Consider the following 19,142-nt stretch of genomic DNA (forward strand, 5'->3'; position numbering starts at 1 on the left):
CTCATGAAGACTTTTCAGAACTGAAGGCTAAAGGAGAATATGGCCAGGGAATTTTGCCATACTGGTTGTAAGGGAGAAGATAATTTAAATTACCTGAAGTCAATACTACAGAGATTTTTATTAAGGAAAGGGAGAATACCTTTAGGTTTTATAGAAGAATTTGCTTTACATTTACCCTTCTTTCTATGCATACCTCTGAAAATTGTTAGAGTGGACAACAGAAGGACATTGTGAGATAAAAAGGTTTTGCTCACAGGAATCATTGCAAGGGGTTTTAATGCTACAGAACTATGCTTTGGCCATCGAATATGCTGAAGAATATAAGGAGATTCCTTTAGAACTGAACCATGGATGAATAATTAAGGCTGTATGAGCTTGTGAATAATTTCAGACATGGTATCTGTATAACAAGTACAGTGTCCAAAATAAAAGAAATATCTTACATCAGGTCTGGTGCATGATTAATTAATACTGCTTAAATGTGATACAATGGTAACACTATACTGAAATATTTGGTTTTCCTTCATGTCCAATTTAAATCTGAATTTATTAATCTGGGGACATCTAGTGTACTCTGCAAAGAATTAAGGAAAGCAGATTACATAAATTAAAGCACTCAACCAAGGTATTTTCTAAAGATGCTTCATAACCTTGATGCAGTGAGAAGTTCTGCAGTTGTATCTTGTAAATTACAAAAGTGAATTGCTTTCAAGTCTTGGTATATCAGATCAGCAGTGAGCAAAGTTAAAGACACTGCCACAGGACTGGGGAGGTGGAGAGACTCAATAAGTGAAAAAGTGAAATGACTTATAAATATACTAGAAGGGAAGGAGGAATATAAAAACTGAAATGGAAGAGGGTGGAATACACATTGCAGACAGGAAAAAATGTGGAGGCTTCAGTACAAGAAGAGTACATAAGTTAGGTAAAAGATTAATTGTATTACACATTATTTCCATCTCTCTGCCATTGTAGCAGTAGGTAACTGCTCTTAAGAGACTACAGTGGTGGTGAGAAGTGTTCAAAAAGTGTTCCTGTGTCAAGGAAAGACTAACATGTCACAAAATCCAGAAATGTGGGCCATCTGTGATTACCATAAAACAGCTTATTTCTTGGGTCTTCTGAGGTAGCATGTCAGATTTGAAACTGATACATTGAAATATTTTTTAAAAAATAAGTGGACTTCCTTTTCATCCTTGAGGAAAGCAGATGGGGATAAATAATAGGACCTTTCTGTTTCTAGTACTTTCACCATTCAGATTGGAGCATTGTCTGGTTTTGCCTCTTATGAAATGGCTGACTTTTAGACCCCAATGGGCTTTTAAGATTTTTAATGTCAAAATAATTTTGTTACTAGAATTTGAATGTTTTGTGCTTCTAAGCTTGCAATGAAATAGCAAAATCTTCTCTGAAGTGTAAGTAGTGCCAAATATGATGCCTGTCTCATTGAGTTCTAATCTGTGATTCTGGGTTTTCTTAAAAATTTATAAATAATAGATGTCAAACTAATTTCCATGTCATTAATTTAATTTAAATTTCATTAATAGCACCTCTTAGGAGCTCTGAGATCTACATCATACAGTTTAAGGCTTATGTTTATACCTGCCAGCTGTGCAGTTACTGTATGGGAATTATCTTTCATTAAAGCAAAAGAAACGCTGAGGGACTCATTAGATGAACTGCACAATTAATTACTGGGAAAGAGATGTAAGCAAAGCTGCAGTAAAGCACTGTGAAGATCAGTGTGGTTATGTGGGTGCAAGCAGTGGCTGCAGTAGTGTGGACTATTGGTTTGGAACAGGAAAAATTTGGGATATGGAGTCAGTGTGACCATCTGTCTGACCACGTGCTCATGACCAGAACTCGTTGGGCTTAAAAGTGCATGAAAATTCTGCCACTTCTAAAGTCTGATACATGGAAAACTGACAAAGAGGCTGCCCATCTCCTCCCTGTGATATTTGGGTTGTATTTTCCTAATTTTCTAATACAAAGAAATCTTTGACACAAACTTCTGTAGGAGATGGAAGGACTGGATGGTATTGCTCTAAAGTCATAGTAGCTTACACTGAAGAAAAGTTAATGTTACTACTTAAACAAAGATGTGTAATGGCTCCACCCTGCCTGTAGTAGCTACAAAGTCAGCTCTAATTTCCTGATTAAGCAGACGAGAAATTCATTAGCTGGGACGAAGTGGGAATCAAAATCTTCCTGTCTTGTGCAGATGCAATTACCTTTTGCTTTGTTTATGAAATTGTAAATAACAAAGTTTCTGATGAAATAGCTATGTATTGGGCAGCATCTATTCCACCATGGTATTGCAGGAAGTGCAAAAGATTGTCAAACTGGAAACCTAAGGTTTCCTTTGCAGCTTCCCCTGTTATCAATCTTGTGAGCAGTTAATAGACCTCAGCCATCAGGCTCTCAAGGCTTGTCTCATAACAGTGACCAATTGCTTGGGGACTAATATCGTGTGCCTTGAGAAATTGCTTTCTTCCTCTGAGAACCTTGACAAAGAAATTGGACTCTTTAAACCACTTAAGGGGGTGATCAAAACTGTCCTGCTTGAACTGGAAGATGTTTTTGACAGTTCCTGGAACAGGCCCATAAAGGAGCACTCTGGCACCGAGTTACTGCTCATAATTGTGAAAAATCTTGTCATGATCCAAGTTTCCTGTGCCGTAAAGCTGCTGAGTTACAGACAAGCACAACACTGGTCAGAAAGCGTTGCCATCAAATTTTTCAGGGTGAATGTCACAGGTAGAAGGCACCTTTATTGACACTGTAGAGCAAGAGTAGTTGAGAACTGAGTAAGATATTATCTACTGAGGTCTGCTGTAAATAAGAAGTATGTTTATATTTTGGCAGTAATCAGCCTTTCTGTTTGATGTATGACTTGACAACTCAATTTAAGTAAGCTACCAAAGCTCTGATAATTTGCTTTCAAGCCAGTGACTTGAAGCTCAGGAAAAGCAACTCACAGGAAGGGTGAAAAGGGCTATGTGGTTTTTAAAAATAACATTTTAGTAGAGGACCCACTGTGAAGGAAGACATGGTGCTGACACGATACCGCACAGGTAAACTTTTGGTTTTAGTTCTACCACTGCCCTGCTTAGGAGATCATTGTCCAGTCACTTCAAGTGCCCAAAACTTAAAAGGGATTTTACAGAAAAAATGAAAACAGCCAGAAAAGAGCCAGTTATTAGCCCTTGAAAGGTGGGTCGGTTGTTGGGCTTGGTTGTTTTTTTTCAAATTAATGCTGAAAGAAGCCTATAATCAAGCATACAGAATGAAATCTATCACTGCTCCTGGTTTTTGCTCTATTAGCTTGATTTTCTCAGGATTTTAGCTGACAGGAGAATTCATGCAATGCTTACAGAGGCTTTTGTTTGTCTGATGCTTTTAGATTTATAGAAGATGTTGAGCCCTGACAATAAGAATCCAGCTTCTTGAGCTGGAATTCTCTTAGCTGCTAAAAAATCTGCTGGCTTGCATCAAAGTCATAAATACCATGATGTTGCTTCTGTCAAATCTCTTTATTGCACAGCCACGTGGGGAAGAGATTACTTTTGGTTTTTCCTCTTAGCCACCACAGTAAAGTTTTGATATGGAGTTGTGAGGAGAGGTAAAGATGCCATTAGGAGAAGGGAAGACAAATGGAAAGTCAGGGTCCTGTCTAGAAGCACATTCACTTTGCTATATGGGTGTCATCCAGCTTAAGAACTACATTCACTTTTCAAAAAAAACCCCAAAACTTTAGCATACTCCTCAATAGCAGTCCATCTTCCCAGACACTTTTGTAAGCTGCAACACTGAAAAACATAACCATCTACTGTTTTTTTCCCAGTTGGAGAGAAATCAAAGAAAAAAGAAAAAAAAAAAAAGGAAAATTGTAGGCTCTGCAAAATCTTGTATAACAGTTACAAAACTTCCAAACTCTCCTCTCTATTCTGACTATCACTTAAAGATGTTGAGACACCCAGGGCTTTCTGGGCTCCTCTATGAGTGGTTGCACCTGTGAATGTTTTTATTATTAATAAAATCAATACTACCTGGCATCTATATGGTACCTAGATTCTCCATCACATTTTCAATCGTAAAAGTATGGAACCAGCTGTCAAAGGACTTTGGAAGGTTTGTTTTTTGTCTTGAGCTGAAATTTTGCATATATTTATTAAATTAATTGTAGGATTTATAAAACTGATTTTTCTTAAAAATACTTTAAATAGGAGGCTGATTTTCTACTGAAGAGGATGGAATAAAACTGCATCTGCTGGAACCTTTTTTAGCACTTTTGAATCTAAAACAAAAAACGGAAGATATGTAAAGAGTCAAGTTCAGTGTAGTCCTTTTATTAATGGTCTAAAAATAATCTGCCTCCAATGGATAAAAACAAACTTCTGGAAAATGTAACATTACATTTTATATATTTGCTATAAAAATATGGCATCACTTCACAAAATGGGCTGGAATTCTGTTATATCTGGATGAATCATCACCCTCCAGAGCTTTTACTAAGCTGTGTGGTGTCGTTGTCAGTGCTTGGAGATGGTGCTGTGACAAAGCTGGCCTGGGCAGCTGCTCCCTGGGGAGGACAAACACCTCCTCAGCACAGCTGAGCAAAGGGGAGCTTGGACACGAATTACAAGGATGCAGGGAGGGTTAAGCCAAGGTGAGAACTTTCAGACTGACAGAAATAGTATCACAAGTCTGAATCTGAAAAGAGGCAGTTAAAGACAGTCCTGAAGTGATGTTTGGTAAAGTGATGAGGACTAGGAAATATGTTTTGCAATTCTTCACCTTTGTCACAAGTCCTTTTCTCAGCAATTCTGAGGTCAACAAGAAAAAGTGAGAACAGATGCAAAGGAATATGTAAAGTATTTAGACTTACAAGAGATTGCTATTTTCCACCCTTTTGTGTTTTGCATCCCTTAGACTTCTCAAAAGTGCCACAAAGTACCAGACATCCAGATGGAAATACGACATTCTCTTGTATTCACTGTTGATTTTATTGTCCATCTCCAAGCCCTTGGTCACATTGGATTGCTTATTTTAAGAGCAATGAAATGGTTGGAGGGAGCCCTGAGGAAACATGGCAGGAAAGGGCTGTGAAGAGAAGAGGGTGTCCCGTAGCCTCATGGGGTCCATGGGGAGAAGGGGGTGTCTCGTCACCACCTGGGTGTGTGGGGACACAGACTATTGCTGCCTACTCGGTCCTGGTGAGGCCACATCTGAGCACTGTGTCCAAATCGGGGCTCCTCCGTACGAGAAAGGCAAGGAGCTGCTGGAGAGGGTCCAGCAGAGGCCGCAAAGGTCATGAGGGGTCTGGAGCATCTCTCTTACGAGGAGAGAATGCGAGAGATGGGCCTGTGTAGTCTGGAGAAGACAAGGCAGAGAGGGGATCTCATTAATGCACATTCAGATGTCAAAGACAGGTGCCAACAGGATCGTGCCGGACTCTTTTCAGTGGTGCCCCAGCGACAGGACAAGGAGTAATGGCCATAAACTAAAATACAAGGAGTTTAACCTCAACGTGAGGTAGAACTTCTTTACACTGACGGTGGCAGCGCACTAAAAGCTGCTCAGGGAGGGCGGGCGTGGAGTCTCCCTCTTCGGAGACATTCCAAACCCGCCTGGACGTGTTCCTGTGACACCTGCCCGAGGCGACCCTGCCTGGGCAGGGCGCTGGGACGGGACAATCTCCAGAGGTCCCTTCCCGCCCCGGCAGCCCCGAGATCCCGCGGGCAGCAGCCGGGGAGGCGGCGCCTCCCGCCGCCCCACACGGCCCGGCCGCGCCGCCGCCCCCGAGGCGGCCGCTGGGGCGGGGCGGCAGCGGCGGTGCCGCCCGCCCTAGCTGCCCGTGCCGGAGCCTCTCTGCGGTCCCGCCGTGTCTCCCACCCTTTTCCAGCCTGCCTCCCTTCTCCAGCCGCCCGGGATGGGCGTGCGGAGCGGCGGGCGCGGGCGGGAGCCGCGGGCAGCGCTGGGGCGGCGGCACATGGTGGGCAGCCGCTGAGCGGAGGCGCGTCCCGGTGTGGGGCTCCCGCTCGCCGGCAGCGGGGCTGGGGACGGTGCCGTTGGCCTGGGAAGGGGCAGCGGTGAGGGGTCGAGCCCTGACACCGGCCATGGCGGAGACTCTGAGCTCCTGCTCCCCACGGGGCCAGTGCCAGCCCAGCATGGGCGCCAATACCTCGTCTGCCAACGTGGACGCCAACGCCTCCTCCTCGGTGGTGGGCGGCAGCGCGTGGAGGGGCAGGGAGCCCTTCTCCATCTTCACCATCCTCATCCTCACCCTGCTGGTGCTCCTGACCGTGGCCACCTTCCTCTGGAACCTGCTGGTGCTGGCGACCATCCTGCGAGTGAAGGCCTTCCACCGGGTGCCCCACAACCTGGTGGCCTCCACGGCGGTGTCGGACGCGCTGGTGGCGGCCCTGGTGATGCCGCTGAGCCTGGTGAAGGAGCTGTCGGCCGGGCGGCGGTGGCGGCTGGGCCGGCAGCTGTGCCTCGTGTGGGTGTGCTTCGACATGCTGTGCTGCACGGCCAGCATCTGGAACGTGACGGCCATCGCCCTGGACCGCTACTGGTCCGTCACCCGGCAGCTGCAGTACACGCTGCTCGCCCGCCGCCGCGTCTCCAACGTGATGATCGCTCTCACCTGGCTGCTGTCCGCCGCCATCTCCCTCGCCCCGCTCCTGGGCTGGGGCGAGACCTACAGCCCCGAGCAGGAGCGCTGCCAGCTCCGCCAGGACCCGTCCTACACCATCGTCTCCACGGGCGGGGCGTTCTACCTGCCCCTCTGCGTCGTGCTCTTCGTCTACTGGAAGATCTACAAGGCGTCCAGGTTGCACATGGGGGCCCGCAGGAGGAACGCCGTGGTGCCCCTGCCCGAGGCTGCCCAGGTAAGGCTGGGCAAGGGGAGGGAGCCACCGCTGCTCCCCCAGGCGCTGCCATCCTGCTTCTCCTCGGCTCCGGCCCTCAGCCCTGCCATGGAGGGCTCGGCACAGTGAGAAGGCTGCAGAGTGCCCTGGGGCTCCCGTGTGAGTTTGGCTTTGTCGCAGACCGGACGGGAGCAGTAATTAGCCAGTCAAAAAGTGCAGCTCCTGGAGAAGAGCTTTATTCTCATTTTTTCCTTTTGTGTTATAAGAGTAAGGGACAAGTGCATTCACTGCCAGTCGGGAGAGACATTTGAAAATTGTCTCTTTGTTCAGAATTTGCCATTCCTTTTTTTTTTTTCTTTTCTTCTCTATATTTCTTCTCGTGTTGGTGGGGTAAAAAAAGACATAAACAGATCCCCAGGTCCTGTACCGAGATAAATTTGCATTTATCTACCAGCACCGACTTTGTGTGTCTGAATACATTCTGGTAGGCAAATTAGGCACTATTCACAATATAAATTTATATATATTGATGTGCTTGGGCTATTTTTCTTGAATGCTGCTCACTGCATAGTGTTGAAGCAATGAGCAATCGTTTCTGGTTTAAAATTACCTGCTGGCTTCAAAACCATGTTCTCCTTATCCCAAAGTGTCTGTAATCCTGCAGTGCCCTAGCCATCTGGGAGGTTTCGTTCATTTTGGGGACACACTTTGCTGACAGGAAAGCTGTGTCCCTTCAGAAGGGTTGGGGTTGGCTCCTTGTGCTCCCTAAGTCAGGCGCTCTGCATGATGCTGCTGTCGCCCATTCCATGTCTCCACTGTGCTTGGCTGTGCTCTCTGTAAACTTTCCCTGCTTTCTGTCACATTCACTCCTGCCAGTCTTTATGTTCTTGTGAATGCATGTTGCACTTCCTAAGCTCAGTCCCTTCCCAGTAGCCAAAGATGAGCTGTGTGGATGTTAGAGAGCATTTCTGTTCCATTTGGGTTAATCCTGCAGAGCCTCATTCCCCTGCAAAATCCTATCTTTGATTTGCAGGCAAGGAAGCTCATTATTATGGTCACAAGTAAGAGTCTGTAGGCTGTGTCCCCAGATGCTTGCAAGAGAAGCACTGGTATAATTGCATTATTGCACTGGCATAATTGCATAATTGCACTGGCAATTATGTGTGATTAGACTCGCAGATTTGGATCATAATGTCCTGAAGCTACTTCTAATATATATTGATTTATGAAGGTTATCTTCTATGAAAAAGCAAAAAATTTGTTAGAACAGTAGAGGATGTCTCCTCTAGTGGCATTTTTTTCCCTACAATCTTCAGCCCCTAGTTTGCACCAAATTTCTTCCAAATTGTTTTAAGTATGATGAAAGTATTGCTTGGAGTTAATATATAATCTCTTTAAGCACAAAAGCCAGCTGATTATTTGTATTTTGCATACTCTATCTTTTACGTACACACATACCCATACAGGACTAGTCTGGAATCTAAAATTCCGGGAAGTGAAATGAGCTGAGGCATTGGTGCTCAAGCCAGTGGAGAGACACATCACATGACAGTTTTAGCAAGACAGAGTCTGGCTGCAAATTGTCATAGTTCTGTCTGCAGGAGGCCCTGCCTGGGCCCAGCAGGGCTGCCAGGTGAGTGCTTTTTGTCATGCAATGTCTGGGGGCTGGTTTAGGCTGCTCTGACAAAAGGGCTCTGTCACAGTGAGCTACACACCCAGTTTGGAGGGGTTACTGCAATACCAGCAGATGCTCAAGCCAATAGATCTTTCTCATTGTTGTGATTGACATATTAACCGTGACTGACTTCTCCTAACAGAGATTCTTGAGTCTGCAATTGGTGTGTAGTGGCAACCTCCTCTGTTGCCCCAGCAGCTCCGTTTGCTGACTTCTGTGATTCAGATGCAAACTTCGCTCCTCACCTGAAGGAAGAGCTGATGCTGCACACCTGTACATTATATGAACTCGTGGATCAAGCATGCTGGCATTCAGGATGCATTTCTTGTTTTCTTTCTAAATTAAGATACTGAGATTTACTCACCGAGTGTTACCCTGATCCTTTTTTAAGCTTGTGGTAGTAGGATCCATCGCTTTCACAGGAAGAGTAGCAGTTCCCCAGTGAGTTCTGGAGGGGAATCTTCACACATATCACTACTGTTCTTTGGCAAGAACCCTGTTGTTTTTTTAACACACAAACACAAAGGTAACATTGCCAAGCTTTGCTTCTTTGCATGCAGGGGTGATCAGACTCTCAGCATCAGCTCTGTCCTCTCTGATGGGGCAAATTCTGTTCTGCCTCTCATGGTTTACCCATCAGCTCATTCTTTCCCTTTCTTTCTCCCTTGATGTCTCTCCTCCCACTATTTTCTTCCATCTCTGTTCTCAGAGAATGCTCGCCTGTCATGCTCACCCTGGCAACATTTGCCTTCTGTCATTGTGACTCTGGATGTGAATTCCCCTCTGCATCTATGTCAGTCCTCACTCCAGGTGCCCTGCACCAGTTGATCTGAGAAATATTAGCAGGGTTTTTTTGGCACATGATGCCAAAGGCTGGCAGTGCTTCCCGGTCTGGAGGTGAGCAATAATAGCAATGATCCCTGCTGGGAGAGACGTCTGTGTTGCACTCAGGAATGAGCTGTCAGGTAGTGCTGGACTGGAACTGCACAGCAGGGCTGCACTTGGTGGCCTGAGGTACAACCAGCTGGTTAATTCTGGCAAGTCTAAGGACAGAAAAGGTCTGAGTTCATAGCACTCAAATGCCAATAGGGATGTCTTGGAAAAACCAGTGCACCAAGTTGAGCAGTGAGGGTGATACCTTGATGTTTGTCAGGCACCAAAGTGCTTTGCAGGTTGCATATAAATATATATATATATAAATATAATGGTTTGGTTGTTTTCCCAGAGAAAGAGCATTCCTTTCAAACTGGGAGTTGGCATATATACCTTATGTTCCTACACTCTTACAGAGCTGCAGAATAGAATAGGTACAAAATAACTATTCTGAGTCATTCTTTGGTTAAAATTTTACTTGTGTTTTTGAAAAATACTTTTCAAAACCTTTGAAAAAATTCAGGTGAGGGAGATGGATGTGAAACATCTGAGATGCTCCTGGTTTTAATGAAAACTTGGTTCTTGCTTTCCTTTGAAATAAAATAATTGCCACATTGGGATCCTAAATTAAGCTGGTGCTTTTAATTTTTTGTTTGCCAATTATGAAACTCCCAGAAAAGTGAATTCTGCAGGCAACACTGACGTGGGAACCCTCATTAAAAACCTAGTGACATATCATCGCTGACAGAGCTATGTTCTGTCACACCTGGTTGACAGCAGGCAATAATTCTCTTTCCAAACAGTCCAATTGAAATAAATGAGACTGCTTGAAAACCAGCAGATACTTCTGGATAGTGCCCTTTTAAATCAATGAAATCACTTGTAGCATAGGGGATAGCCCAGCAAAACCAAGGATGATGGGATCTGAATGTGTGCATAATTTACATGTAGCAACTGCAAAATCAGGTTTAAATGTTCATGTGAGGAGTTAAAAATCAAGTTCTATTGATGATTGGTGGAGGTTTTGTTGGGTTTTTTAATTTTTTTTTAATTTCTCCCCTCTCAAAATACTTATATAGTGTATAAAAGCATTAGGCATGATCCAAAGCTTAGTTTTGTGAGAGTCCTTCCCATTTTGGATAACATCAGGCCCCAGAGCTCCAGAGGTGCTGTGCTGTTCTGCACCTTGGCCCATTCAGCTTCTCCAATTCACTTAACCAAGTCAGGACAATGTGGGAGAAAGAAACAGATTCTTCTTTTCTGAAGGGGTCATGGGCCTTTTGTTTCCAGACCCATCTCTTCTACTTGTACAGAGGTACCCATAAGAAATAAAGTTCAGCTGTCCAGAAGAGGTGCAAAAAATGTCCAGAAAAGAGTGAGGCAGGAAGCAAAGTGGAGTGGGTAGTGATTTCCTGAGAGAAATACAGTTAGTCCTGCTTACAGCAGAAGAAATTCCTGGGAGAGAAAGCAGGTGTTCTTCTCCCTGTCAAATGAACTGTTTGTCATGTTGGTGGAGCATCCAAGGCAGTGTAGACATTTCTCTGTTTTGATCCTTTGTTGTGCATTTAGCTTCTTGTGCTCTTGTTCAAAGAGCAAGAAGTGTGCCAGGGCTGCACTGAGGCAGTAATGACCTTTGCTGAACCACACTGTGATAGGCAAAGCTCTAAATTTGTGGTGCTAAGCCAGACTTGACTGATGTTTATCATTACTGTTGTTTTGTTATTGCAGGCCCTGCAGGTGCAGGACAGGCACGCACAGAGCACCTGCCACGAAGGAACAGTAACAACAATCATTAAAGCTGTAAGGAACATTGTAAATCAAGGGATTTTGTCAGAAGCTCCTTGGTGGCATGTTTTCTATGACATTCTAGGAACACAGGAACTGGGAACATACAGCTCTAGGAACATGTATCCATTTAGGAGTAGTAATTTACTGGGGACAGACAAACAAGAGAAGAGGCATTGAACTGTAATTGCTTATCAGTGTACAGAAGAATAAATTCTGGAATTAAAACCAAACTCCTTTGTACTGTAGAAGGATTTGTACTTGAGCTCATTTCCTTAATTTACTTTTTATTAGTCTCACAGAACAGCAGTCATCTCTGCAGTTCTCACAGCCCATTGTCCTGGAAATAGCTGATTTTATGAGTTCAGAACCAAATTCTGGCCTCAGAGGAGCAGTCCTTTCATGCCAGCTATTTCCCCAGTGCTCCTGACTTGCAGCTCCTGGAGCAGTGCCTGGGCAGATGGAAGGAAATCTGTGCCCGAGGCAGTGTGCTGCTAGACACCGAGTGAGAGCAGTGTGCAGCACTGCAGAGATGACTCCAGCAAAACCCAAGACATCTCCATGGACTGCTCTAATTTACAGTCTGTGACCCCCTCTTCTGTCACAGCCTGCTTGCTAGTGCTCATCAGTAAGCCCAAAATGGAGGCAAAGGTTCTATACTTGTCCTTTGTTCTGTGTGCTATGGGGATAAAGGTCAGCTGTTGTGACTTACACTGGAAACTGGAGTCATGAAAAGCCTCTCGGGCTGGCACTGGGAACTGCAGATTTGATACAGTTAGAGCTGCATTTAGTTCTAGCAAGTAATTTACAAAACATACCGTGATCTAGTTTCACTTGCTGTTTTGTTTTCAGAAGCCTGACCTAAAAACCAGGGAAGTTTGTAAAAACTCCTCTTCGGTAGGAGCTTGACCTGGTTCATTGTGGAAAACACCTGAGGACTAAGGTATCTTCTAGCAAAGGAAATGAAATAACCTTTTCTCACAATATGTAATTAAGTGATAAAAGGGTCACTGCTAGTAAATTTGCAGTCAGAAGTAGTGAGAAGGCTCTGATTTGATTTTGTGATTTGATGATGGCACACAGCAAGCTCTATCTTCTGAGCAAGAGTTGAAGGTTTAATACAGTACTAAACTGTGCCTGATGCGTGTGAGGAAGTCCTTTGTGTGGCTGCTCCCAAGAGGCACTTACATAACTGTTCCTCAGGGCTAAGACATAATCGTTCAGGGTTGCTTGTCACAGATTTGTCCTCATGTCATACATTCATCCCTTTTTGCAGAGTGTGATTAAGGACGTGCAGAGCAAGTCCTTCTGCAGACAAATGGTGTGCTCCTTGCTACATGAGGGGTGTCCCATTTTAATTGTCAGAACAGATGTGATTTTCATTTTCCTCTGTTATTTGCCTTTGCCCATAATCTGCTGCTCTTACATTCTGCAGCCCCATCTCATGTCTGAAGGTGCAGACAGGGATATCCATCCTGAAGAGTGATTGTTCAGGCACTGCCAGTGCTTCACTGTCTGAATTGCTGTGCTCATACTGAATAGAGGCCCTCCTTCTATTACAAGGTAGCACATGAATGTGCAATATGTAGCTAATTTAACAATGGCCCATATTTGGAGTCCCTGTGAATTATCACTCAGGCAAATTTTGCAGCCTTAAACTGTTGGTTTTATTGCACTCCCTTCATAACTGTAGTGCCTAGAAGAACTTTAATATCACAGACACTTCAATCTTCAGATTAAAATCTCTGGGGAGTGTCTTCATCTGGTCAGACTCAAAGCACACAAATAACTTCTGCCCAGCATCTGTTTGTCTCAGAGCACTGTGCTGTACTCACTGCAGAGGTGAATGCCTTGCCCTTAGTGAGAGGAGACAAGCAGCACTGTTGACAGCCTGGAGTAGCTGAAATTTTTTCTTCTCTCATATAACCTCTACTGAAGCCAGAGTTTGAACTGAAGGTCAGTTGAAATGGTGTTTTTCTGGCAATGGTGTACTTTTTGAGAAAGTACAGAATCACAGAATGGTTGGAATTGGAAGGGACCTCTGGCGATCATCCAGTCCAAGCCCCGCTGAAGCAGTCAGCTAGACTGGGTCTAAAGGCCATGTAGCAGCACGAGTCTGGTGCAGCGATAGGCAGCAGACACAGGCCTTTGTTAGCCTGCCTTAACAACCTCATTTCCCCCTAGGTATGAAGGCATCCAGTACAATAAACTGAAAAAGAGTCCCACAGCACACATGGCACCAGGTACTCCTTATTTAGCTCTGTTTGTCAGTTACACTTGGCAGCTTTTCCAGTGTAATGAGTTTGGCACTCTGGGGCATTTTCTTTCTTTTAGCATGGAAGGAATGAAGTTCAGGCCTTTTGTGGTAGGTACACAGATGTTGTGCTGTCATTTAAAAGTAATACTTCACTCAAACAAACTGTCTTGGTAAGAAACTGTGTTTGCTTTTGTTTGAGGTGAAGGAAGCTTCCCAGGAACCACAGATGGTGTTTACAGCTCGTCATGCAGCTATCACTTTCCAGACAGACGGAGAAACATGGAGAGAACAGAAAGAGAAAAAGGCAGCTCTGATGGTTGGCATCTTAATTGGAGTTTTTGTACTGTGCTGGATCCCTTTCTTCATCACGGAATTAATAAGTCCCCTCTGTTCCTGCAACATCCCACCCATCTGGAAAAGCATCTTTCTTTGGCTTGGCTACTCAAATTCTTTCTTTAATCCTCTCATTTATACAGCATTTAACAAGAATTACAACAATGCCTTCAAGAACCTTTTTGTAAAGCAAAGATAAAAGGGGACACAGAGGAGAAAATTATTATTGCATAATAGGAAACATGCCTGTGCTATGTACAGTCTTCATGCACAAGAGCTACTTGAGGGGATTTAGGAGCAGTGAAAAAGAAGATGGAAGATGTCTGGATATAAACCTGCTGGGAGTTTACACTTCCCCTTTAGAAATACATACGTGCTACACCAGTGTTTGGCAAAGAAGGTGGAAGCAGGGAATGCCTCCCGTCTGCTCTTCAATCACCGCAGGCTGAGGTGTGCCAGCGAAGCGCTGTGTGTCCGCTGTGTGTCCGGTGCCGCGGCTGTCACACCCAGCACGGCTGATCGCGCCCACCCAGCCCGGGGCCGTGCTGCAGCTCTCCTCATTAGCAGAGGCACCGGTGGGAGCTGCTAACTGAGCAATACTGACATGTTTGTGATATGGGCAGGATGCTGGCTTCGGGTTTGAGATTTATTTGGAAGGGAATAAACGTGCTGTAGTCAATCCATTCCTTGAGATGATGTGAAGCTGAAGTGGATGGTCATGCAGCTCACAAACACCCTGCCAGGACTGAGGGGCTGTGTGCTCTGTAAGCAGCAGGCCTTGATGGGCAGGCTTGGTCAAACGACTGTGTCCCCTGGGCTTAAGTGAAACTTAAGAGGCAAGTATAGAATTACTCAGAGCCCCTGAGAATGTGTTCTCACTGCTTGCACAGGAGGATCTAGTGAGGATTTTTCACTTGTGTTGTCCTCTCTCACTCTGCCAGGCTCAGACTCTCCCTGTTTTATGAAAGCCAGGTGAGCTCAAGATAGACACCAACACCTCCAAGTGAAGGGGGACTGTGTGCATGGTTATTTCATGCTACCATAAAACTGAGCAGGCATCTGGGTTACAAACACCCAGCGGGATGTCCAGTCACACCAGGTGTGCTGGCAGCAACATGTGGCTGCTTGGCAGTGGTAGGTGAGTGCCTGAACCGTGTCTAGGGCCCTTGCACCATAAATGTGCTCATCACCCAACCTGGGTGAAGTCCACAATTTGTCAGCTGTCATCAACTTCCTCCTACCTTAACAAAGGTGTTGATGCCATCAGGTCTAAGTGACTCCCCAAGACCCAAAGAGACTCAAACCCAAGCCTTAAATAATTTTCCCAAGATCTTACAAACATTCCTGACTCAACGATATATGCATAAATAATCTATTTCCTTTCCTTGCATAGTGCCAAGTCCAAGTCCATCTTGCTCCATATTTGTTTCTCTGGTGGGTTTTACTTCCTCCTCTGCTCTGAGTGGGAGAGCTGACAGCATCTCTTGAGTATTTCTAGCATGGCAGATTTTTACTGACACAGAGTCCCAGGAAGCTTAAGGGAGCTTGGCTGCATCTCAGGAGCACAGTGTATGGTGAGGTCAGGCAGTGCTGTACCTCACGCCTGCAGTGATGTGACAGTCCGGTGTGACCTGTGCCCACAGCCACCTGTGTGTCTTGCATTCCTGCAGAGGATGCTTCCCTCAATTTCAGTGGGAATCAGAAGTTTTAATAACCTAGAATTTCAAAGAGTTGTTAGACAGTGACTCAGACTTAAATGCTGATTTAAATAACTTTCCCTTGTGACTCTCAACTTGTCTGCATATGGAATAGCTACCATTCAAACCAGGCTTTGGAGGCTTAATTAAACCAGAAGGAAGGCACATATGTAAGAGACTGAATGTTATTAAATCCTGCAGCCTCATTGAGAACCACTGACAAATTTTTCAAGTCAATTGATTTTTTTCATGTAAGAGAGTCACTGCTGTAAAACCTTTAAAATCCAAACAGATGACATGGAAGGAGGAAATGCAGAGGTCATCTTGAGCTGGTGTTGAAAAGCATACACATCTTCTGCATGTGGTACCCCTGAAGTTTCTAATAATCGTGTTTTGGACAAATTTTAGTGCCTGTACTCCCTCAGCCTGCTAAGCCAAACCATTACTCTCACACAAATCCAATGCCAACGCTGGTGCCCTGGCCCATCCCAGTCTGGCTGCAGGAGCTGCAGTGATCTCCAGCTGCACATTCCAACTGACTGGAGCAGCACCTGGCTCCAGTTCCAGGAGCAACACAGGCTGTGCAGGCACCTTCTACTATGGCTTGGCCTCTGGAACTTGGGAGAACACCACAGAGCTGCAAGGCCCCTGTGCAGTTCCTGCAGCTGCACATGTGCAGGGCATGGCTGCAGACACTGACCTGCAGCAGAGTGCCTTCAGCAAGTGGGAGAGCAGCAGCAGGACACTGACACAGCTCTCCTCCTCCTCAAGGATGGATTTAGCTGCCTTAGGAGGCAAGGCTGGGGCTCTGGAATTGTGTTGTGAGGAGTTTTGAAAATAAGCAGCCAGTGCTCTGCCCACCCAAGCATCTGTGCCAGCAGCGAGTGTTACAGTGACGGGCTCACACAGCGGCCTCCGTATGCGCCCAGAGGCAAGGAGAAGCAAGCAGAGCTTTCATTTCACTGCAGTGGCTTTAGACAGCGCTCAACAAAATCAGCTTCTCACACTAGCTCTAAATGCAGACTGCATTTAGAAGAGTGGCAGCACAGATTCAGGATTTAAAATTCTGGTTTTAAACAGCTTATTGTGGGGCAAAGAAAATATGTTATTGGTGGTTGTTGCCTAGGCTGCTGGATGCTCCCATATGAACTAAGATTAATGACACAGTATCTTGACTAGCCAAACAGAAAAAAAAATCAAATATTCTAAAGGGACATCATTTGGCACAGCTTAGCTGTTATGTATTTGTTTCCCCAACAGAAGCTGCCAGTTTGGAGTACACCAATCATCTCTGCTTGTAAGCAGTGGACTACTACTAATTTTAAACTTTATTTCCTGACATTGAATTTACTCCTAGGAAAATTTACTGAAGCCTATTGCTCAGCAGAAGGGCATTGTTGCATCCTGCAGCAAGGCTCTGCACTTCCTGCATCAGCTGCACTGTGGGAGCCCAGACTGTGCAGAAGTGAAAGGGCTTTGGAAGATGAATGTGAGCAGACAATGCTAATAACCCTAATAAAGAAATTAGGTTTCCTGTAAATGTTACTTTACAAGCCTTACAAGGTAACACCAAATGAGTTCAGGGCAAGACCTTTCTCTTTCAACAAGGAAATCCAGCAATACTGAAGAAAAATTCTGAGAATGTCTCAGTTCCTCACTTGCAACCACCTGAGATGCAGAATTAAGGCAGATTTTCCTTGCTGCTGGTTCCTCCCCAGGTATGAGGAGAAATGGCACCCAAGAGCCTGTGCCAGAAAGCAAGGAACTGTTTTCACACCCTCTCCAGCCTACCTTCTCCTTTTCACATGGGCCTCACACCAAAGGTAGTGGCCATCTGCCCTGGGTTCCATCTACAGCAGACTGTCAGTTATCATCTGGACTCTGATTTATACTTTGTGAGCAATAACTGCATTCTACAAACCTCAGATTTATATCTTAGTCAAAATCACAAGCTCCTAGTCAGAGCAAGGTATCTCACATTTTTGTATTCCTTGTGGACCTTTCCAGGTTACTGTGTTTGTAGCAGGTAAACATAAATTTTAACATTATACTGAACAAATAATCACATCACTTATTCTTACATGCAAGTTCATTATTTATCCTACCTAGGAAATTTTGCTTGATGCTAAAAATGATAAATCCCAAAATGATTAAAATGATAAATTCCAAACTGAAATGCCCATTCAAGTTATTTTTTTAGAGTTGCATGGTACACAAACACAGCACAGCTTGAATTCCCAAGCAGGTCTCCTTGGTGCCAAAGCTTAGTTATTCAGTTTACAGTTTTTATAGAGGGCAAAGTTTGTGGACAAAAATAATGCCTCCTAACATCAAAGCTGACTACAGAAAGTCTGCAAGCAGCACTCGATGCAGGTTTTCTTCTTTGAAGGAATGCTGAATCTAAATCTTTCCTTCTTTGAAGGGACTTGGAATCTGATTTTGCCTTCATTATTTTGCTAGCCCTGGGCAGATTGACTTTTTGAACAGAAGCAAGAGGAGCAGCCCAGATCTATTGCCTCACTAACCAGTGTGGGGGAGCAGGGTTCCAGCTGGCTCAGTGGGAAGGTTTTCTTTCTGCGTGTGCTGAAGGAACAGGACGTCACAAACACAGTGACTCATTTGACTGTGGACACAATTCATCTTTTAATGCACTTGTAATGCAGGAGCCTGGGAAAGCTTCTGAGGCAAGTTCCACCTTAAAAAACACAATATCAGAATGTCACTGGATTCCAAACATTCTTTATTTTATATCTGCTGCCACAGACAGTAATCGAACAGCGCTGTCATCAGTGTCAGTGGGAAAAAGGAACACAGGTCTTCTTCTGCTGAAGATGTCATGTACATTAAGAAGTCAGTCCAAAATCCTGGTGTTAAGTACAAAAAGCAACTGTTTGAATTATAAAATACTGTATATACAGATATAAAAATGTCTCAGAAAGTGTCCCACAAAGTTTCTGAACTTTCAAGAGCAAATCTTCAACAGGGTAAGTAGGTTGTTGTCTTCAAAGGTGAGCATCAGTTCATTAGAGCAGAATGTCTCAGTCTTTATCTTCCTATATTACAGGTCACAGACTCTGATTTTCATCCCAGCCAGGGATAACGTGGTGATCCTAGTATTAAGGTGTTTTTTGCCTGGAGCTATTAATTTAACAAGCACACTCTCTATATATAAAAATGAAATTTCAAAGAAATTTATACAACAGCTAGACTTTATAAAAATATAGATCTATAATTTTACACCAGGAATTATCCAAGTTTTCATTTTCTTAGCCATTAGAAATTAATTGTTATCCTTTGTAATCCTATATATGGCTAGAGTATAAACTAAAATAATGTGAAGTTATTAGCTGGAAAAGCAAGTTTGAAGAATCTTATTCTGTGGGGTTTTTTTGGGCCAAAATTAACAAACTACTGCATTCTGCAGTGCTTATCCTGTGGGGTGGTGGATATGCTACACAGTACATGTAAACTTATTCCAGAATTTTCACCTAATTCAGTGTTAAAACCCAAATAAAAAACATTCCCACTGTCCTTACAGTAGGAAAAAAAAGTCAAACCCAAATAAATAAAATTAGACAGTATTTCTGTTTTGCTGTACTGTGTTAACTCTTTACTGTGTAGTGGAGGCAATAATGAATAACACAGCCATG

At 44.3% G+C, this 19,142-nt stretch overlaps 1 protein-coding gene and 1 long non-coding RNA gene across 2 annotated transcripts; both read left to right on the forward strand.

Moving 5' to 3' along the window:
* The first annotated feature begins 5,892 nt into the window (after positions 1–5,892).
* Positions 5,893–14,029, forward strand: LOC137476865 (5-hydroxytryptamine receptor 5A-like). The gene is made up of 2 exons (XM_068195269.1): positions 5,893–6,893; positions 13,662–14,029. Exons 1-2 carry the CDS (start codon positions 6,120–6,122, stop codon positions 13,992–13,994), a joined length of 1,107 nt encoding a protein of 368 aa, XP_068051370.1. The 5' UTR covers positions 5,893–6,119; the 3' UTR covers positions 13,995–14,029.
* A 503-nt stretch (positions 14,030–14,532) lies between these two features.
* On the forward strand, positions 14,533–19,073 carry LOC137476867 (uncharacterized). The gene is made up of 2 exons (XR_011000674.1): positions 14,533–17,354; positions 17,953–19,073. It is a non-coding gene; the product is annotated as an uncharacterized lncRNA (long non-coding RNA).
* Positions 19,074–19,142: the final 69 nt, after the last annotated feature.

The sequence above is a fragment of the Anomalospiza imberbis genome, chromosome 7, assembly GCF_031753505.1.
Source record: "Anomalospiza imberbis isolate Cuckoo-Finch-1a 21T00152 chromosome 7, ASM3175350v1, whole genome shotgun sequence".
Taxonomy (NCBI): Eukaryota; Metazoa; Chordata; class Aves; order Passeriformes; family Viduidae; genus Anomalospiza; species Anomalospiza imberbis.

Coding starts and splice junctions, on each gene's coding strand:
- LOC137476865 (XM_068195269.1), top strand. CDS start 6,120: ATGGCGGAGACTCTGAGCTCCTGCTCCCCACGGGGCCAGTGCCAGCCC. Junction 6,894..13,661: donor CCCTGCCCGAGGCTGCCCAG/GTAAGGCTGGGC, acceptor CTTTTGTTTGAG/GTGAAGGAAGCTTCCCAGGA.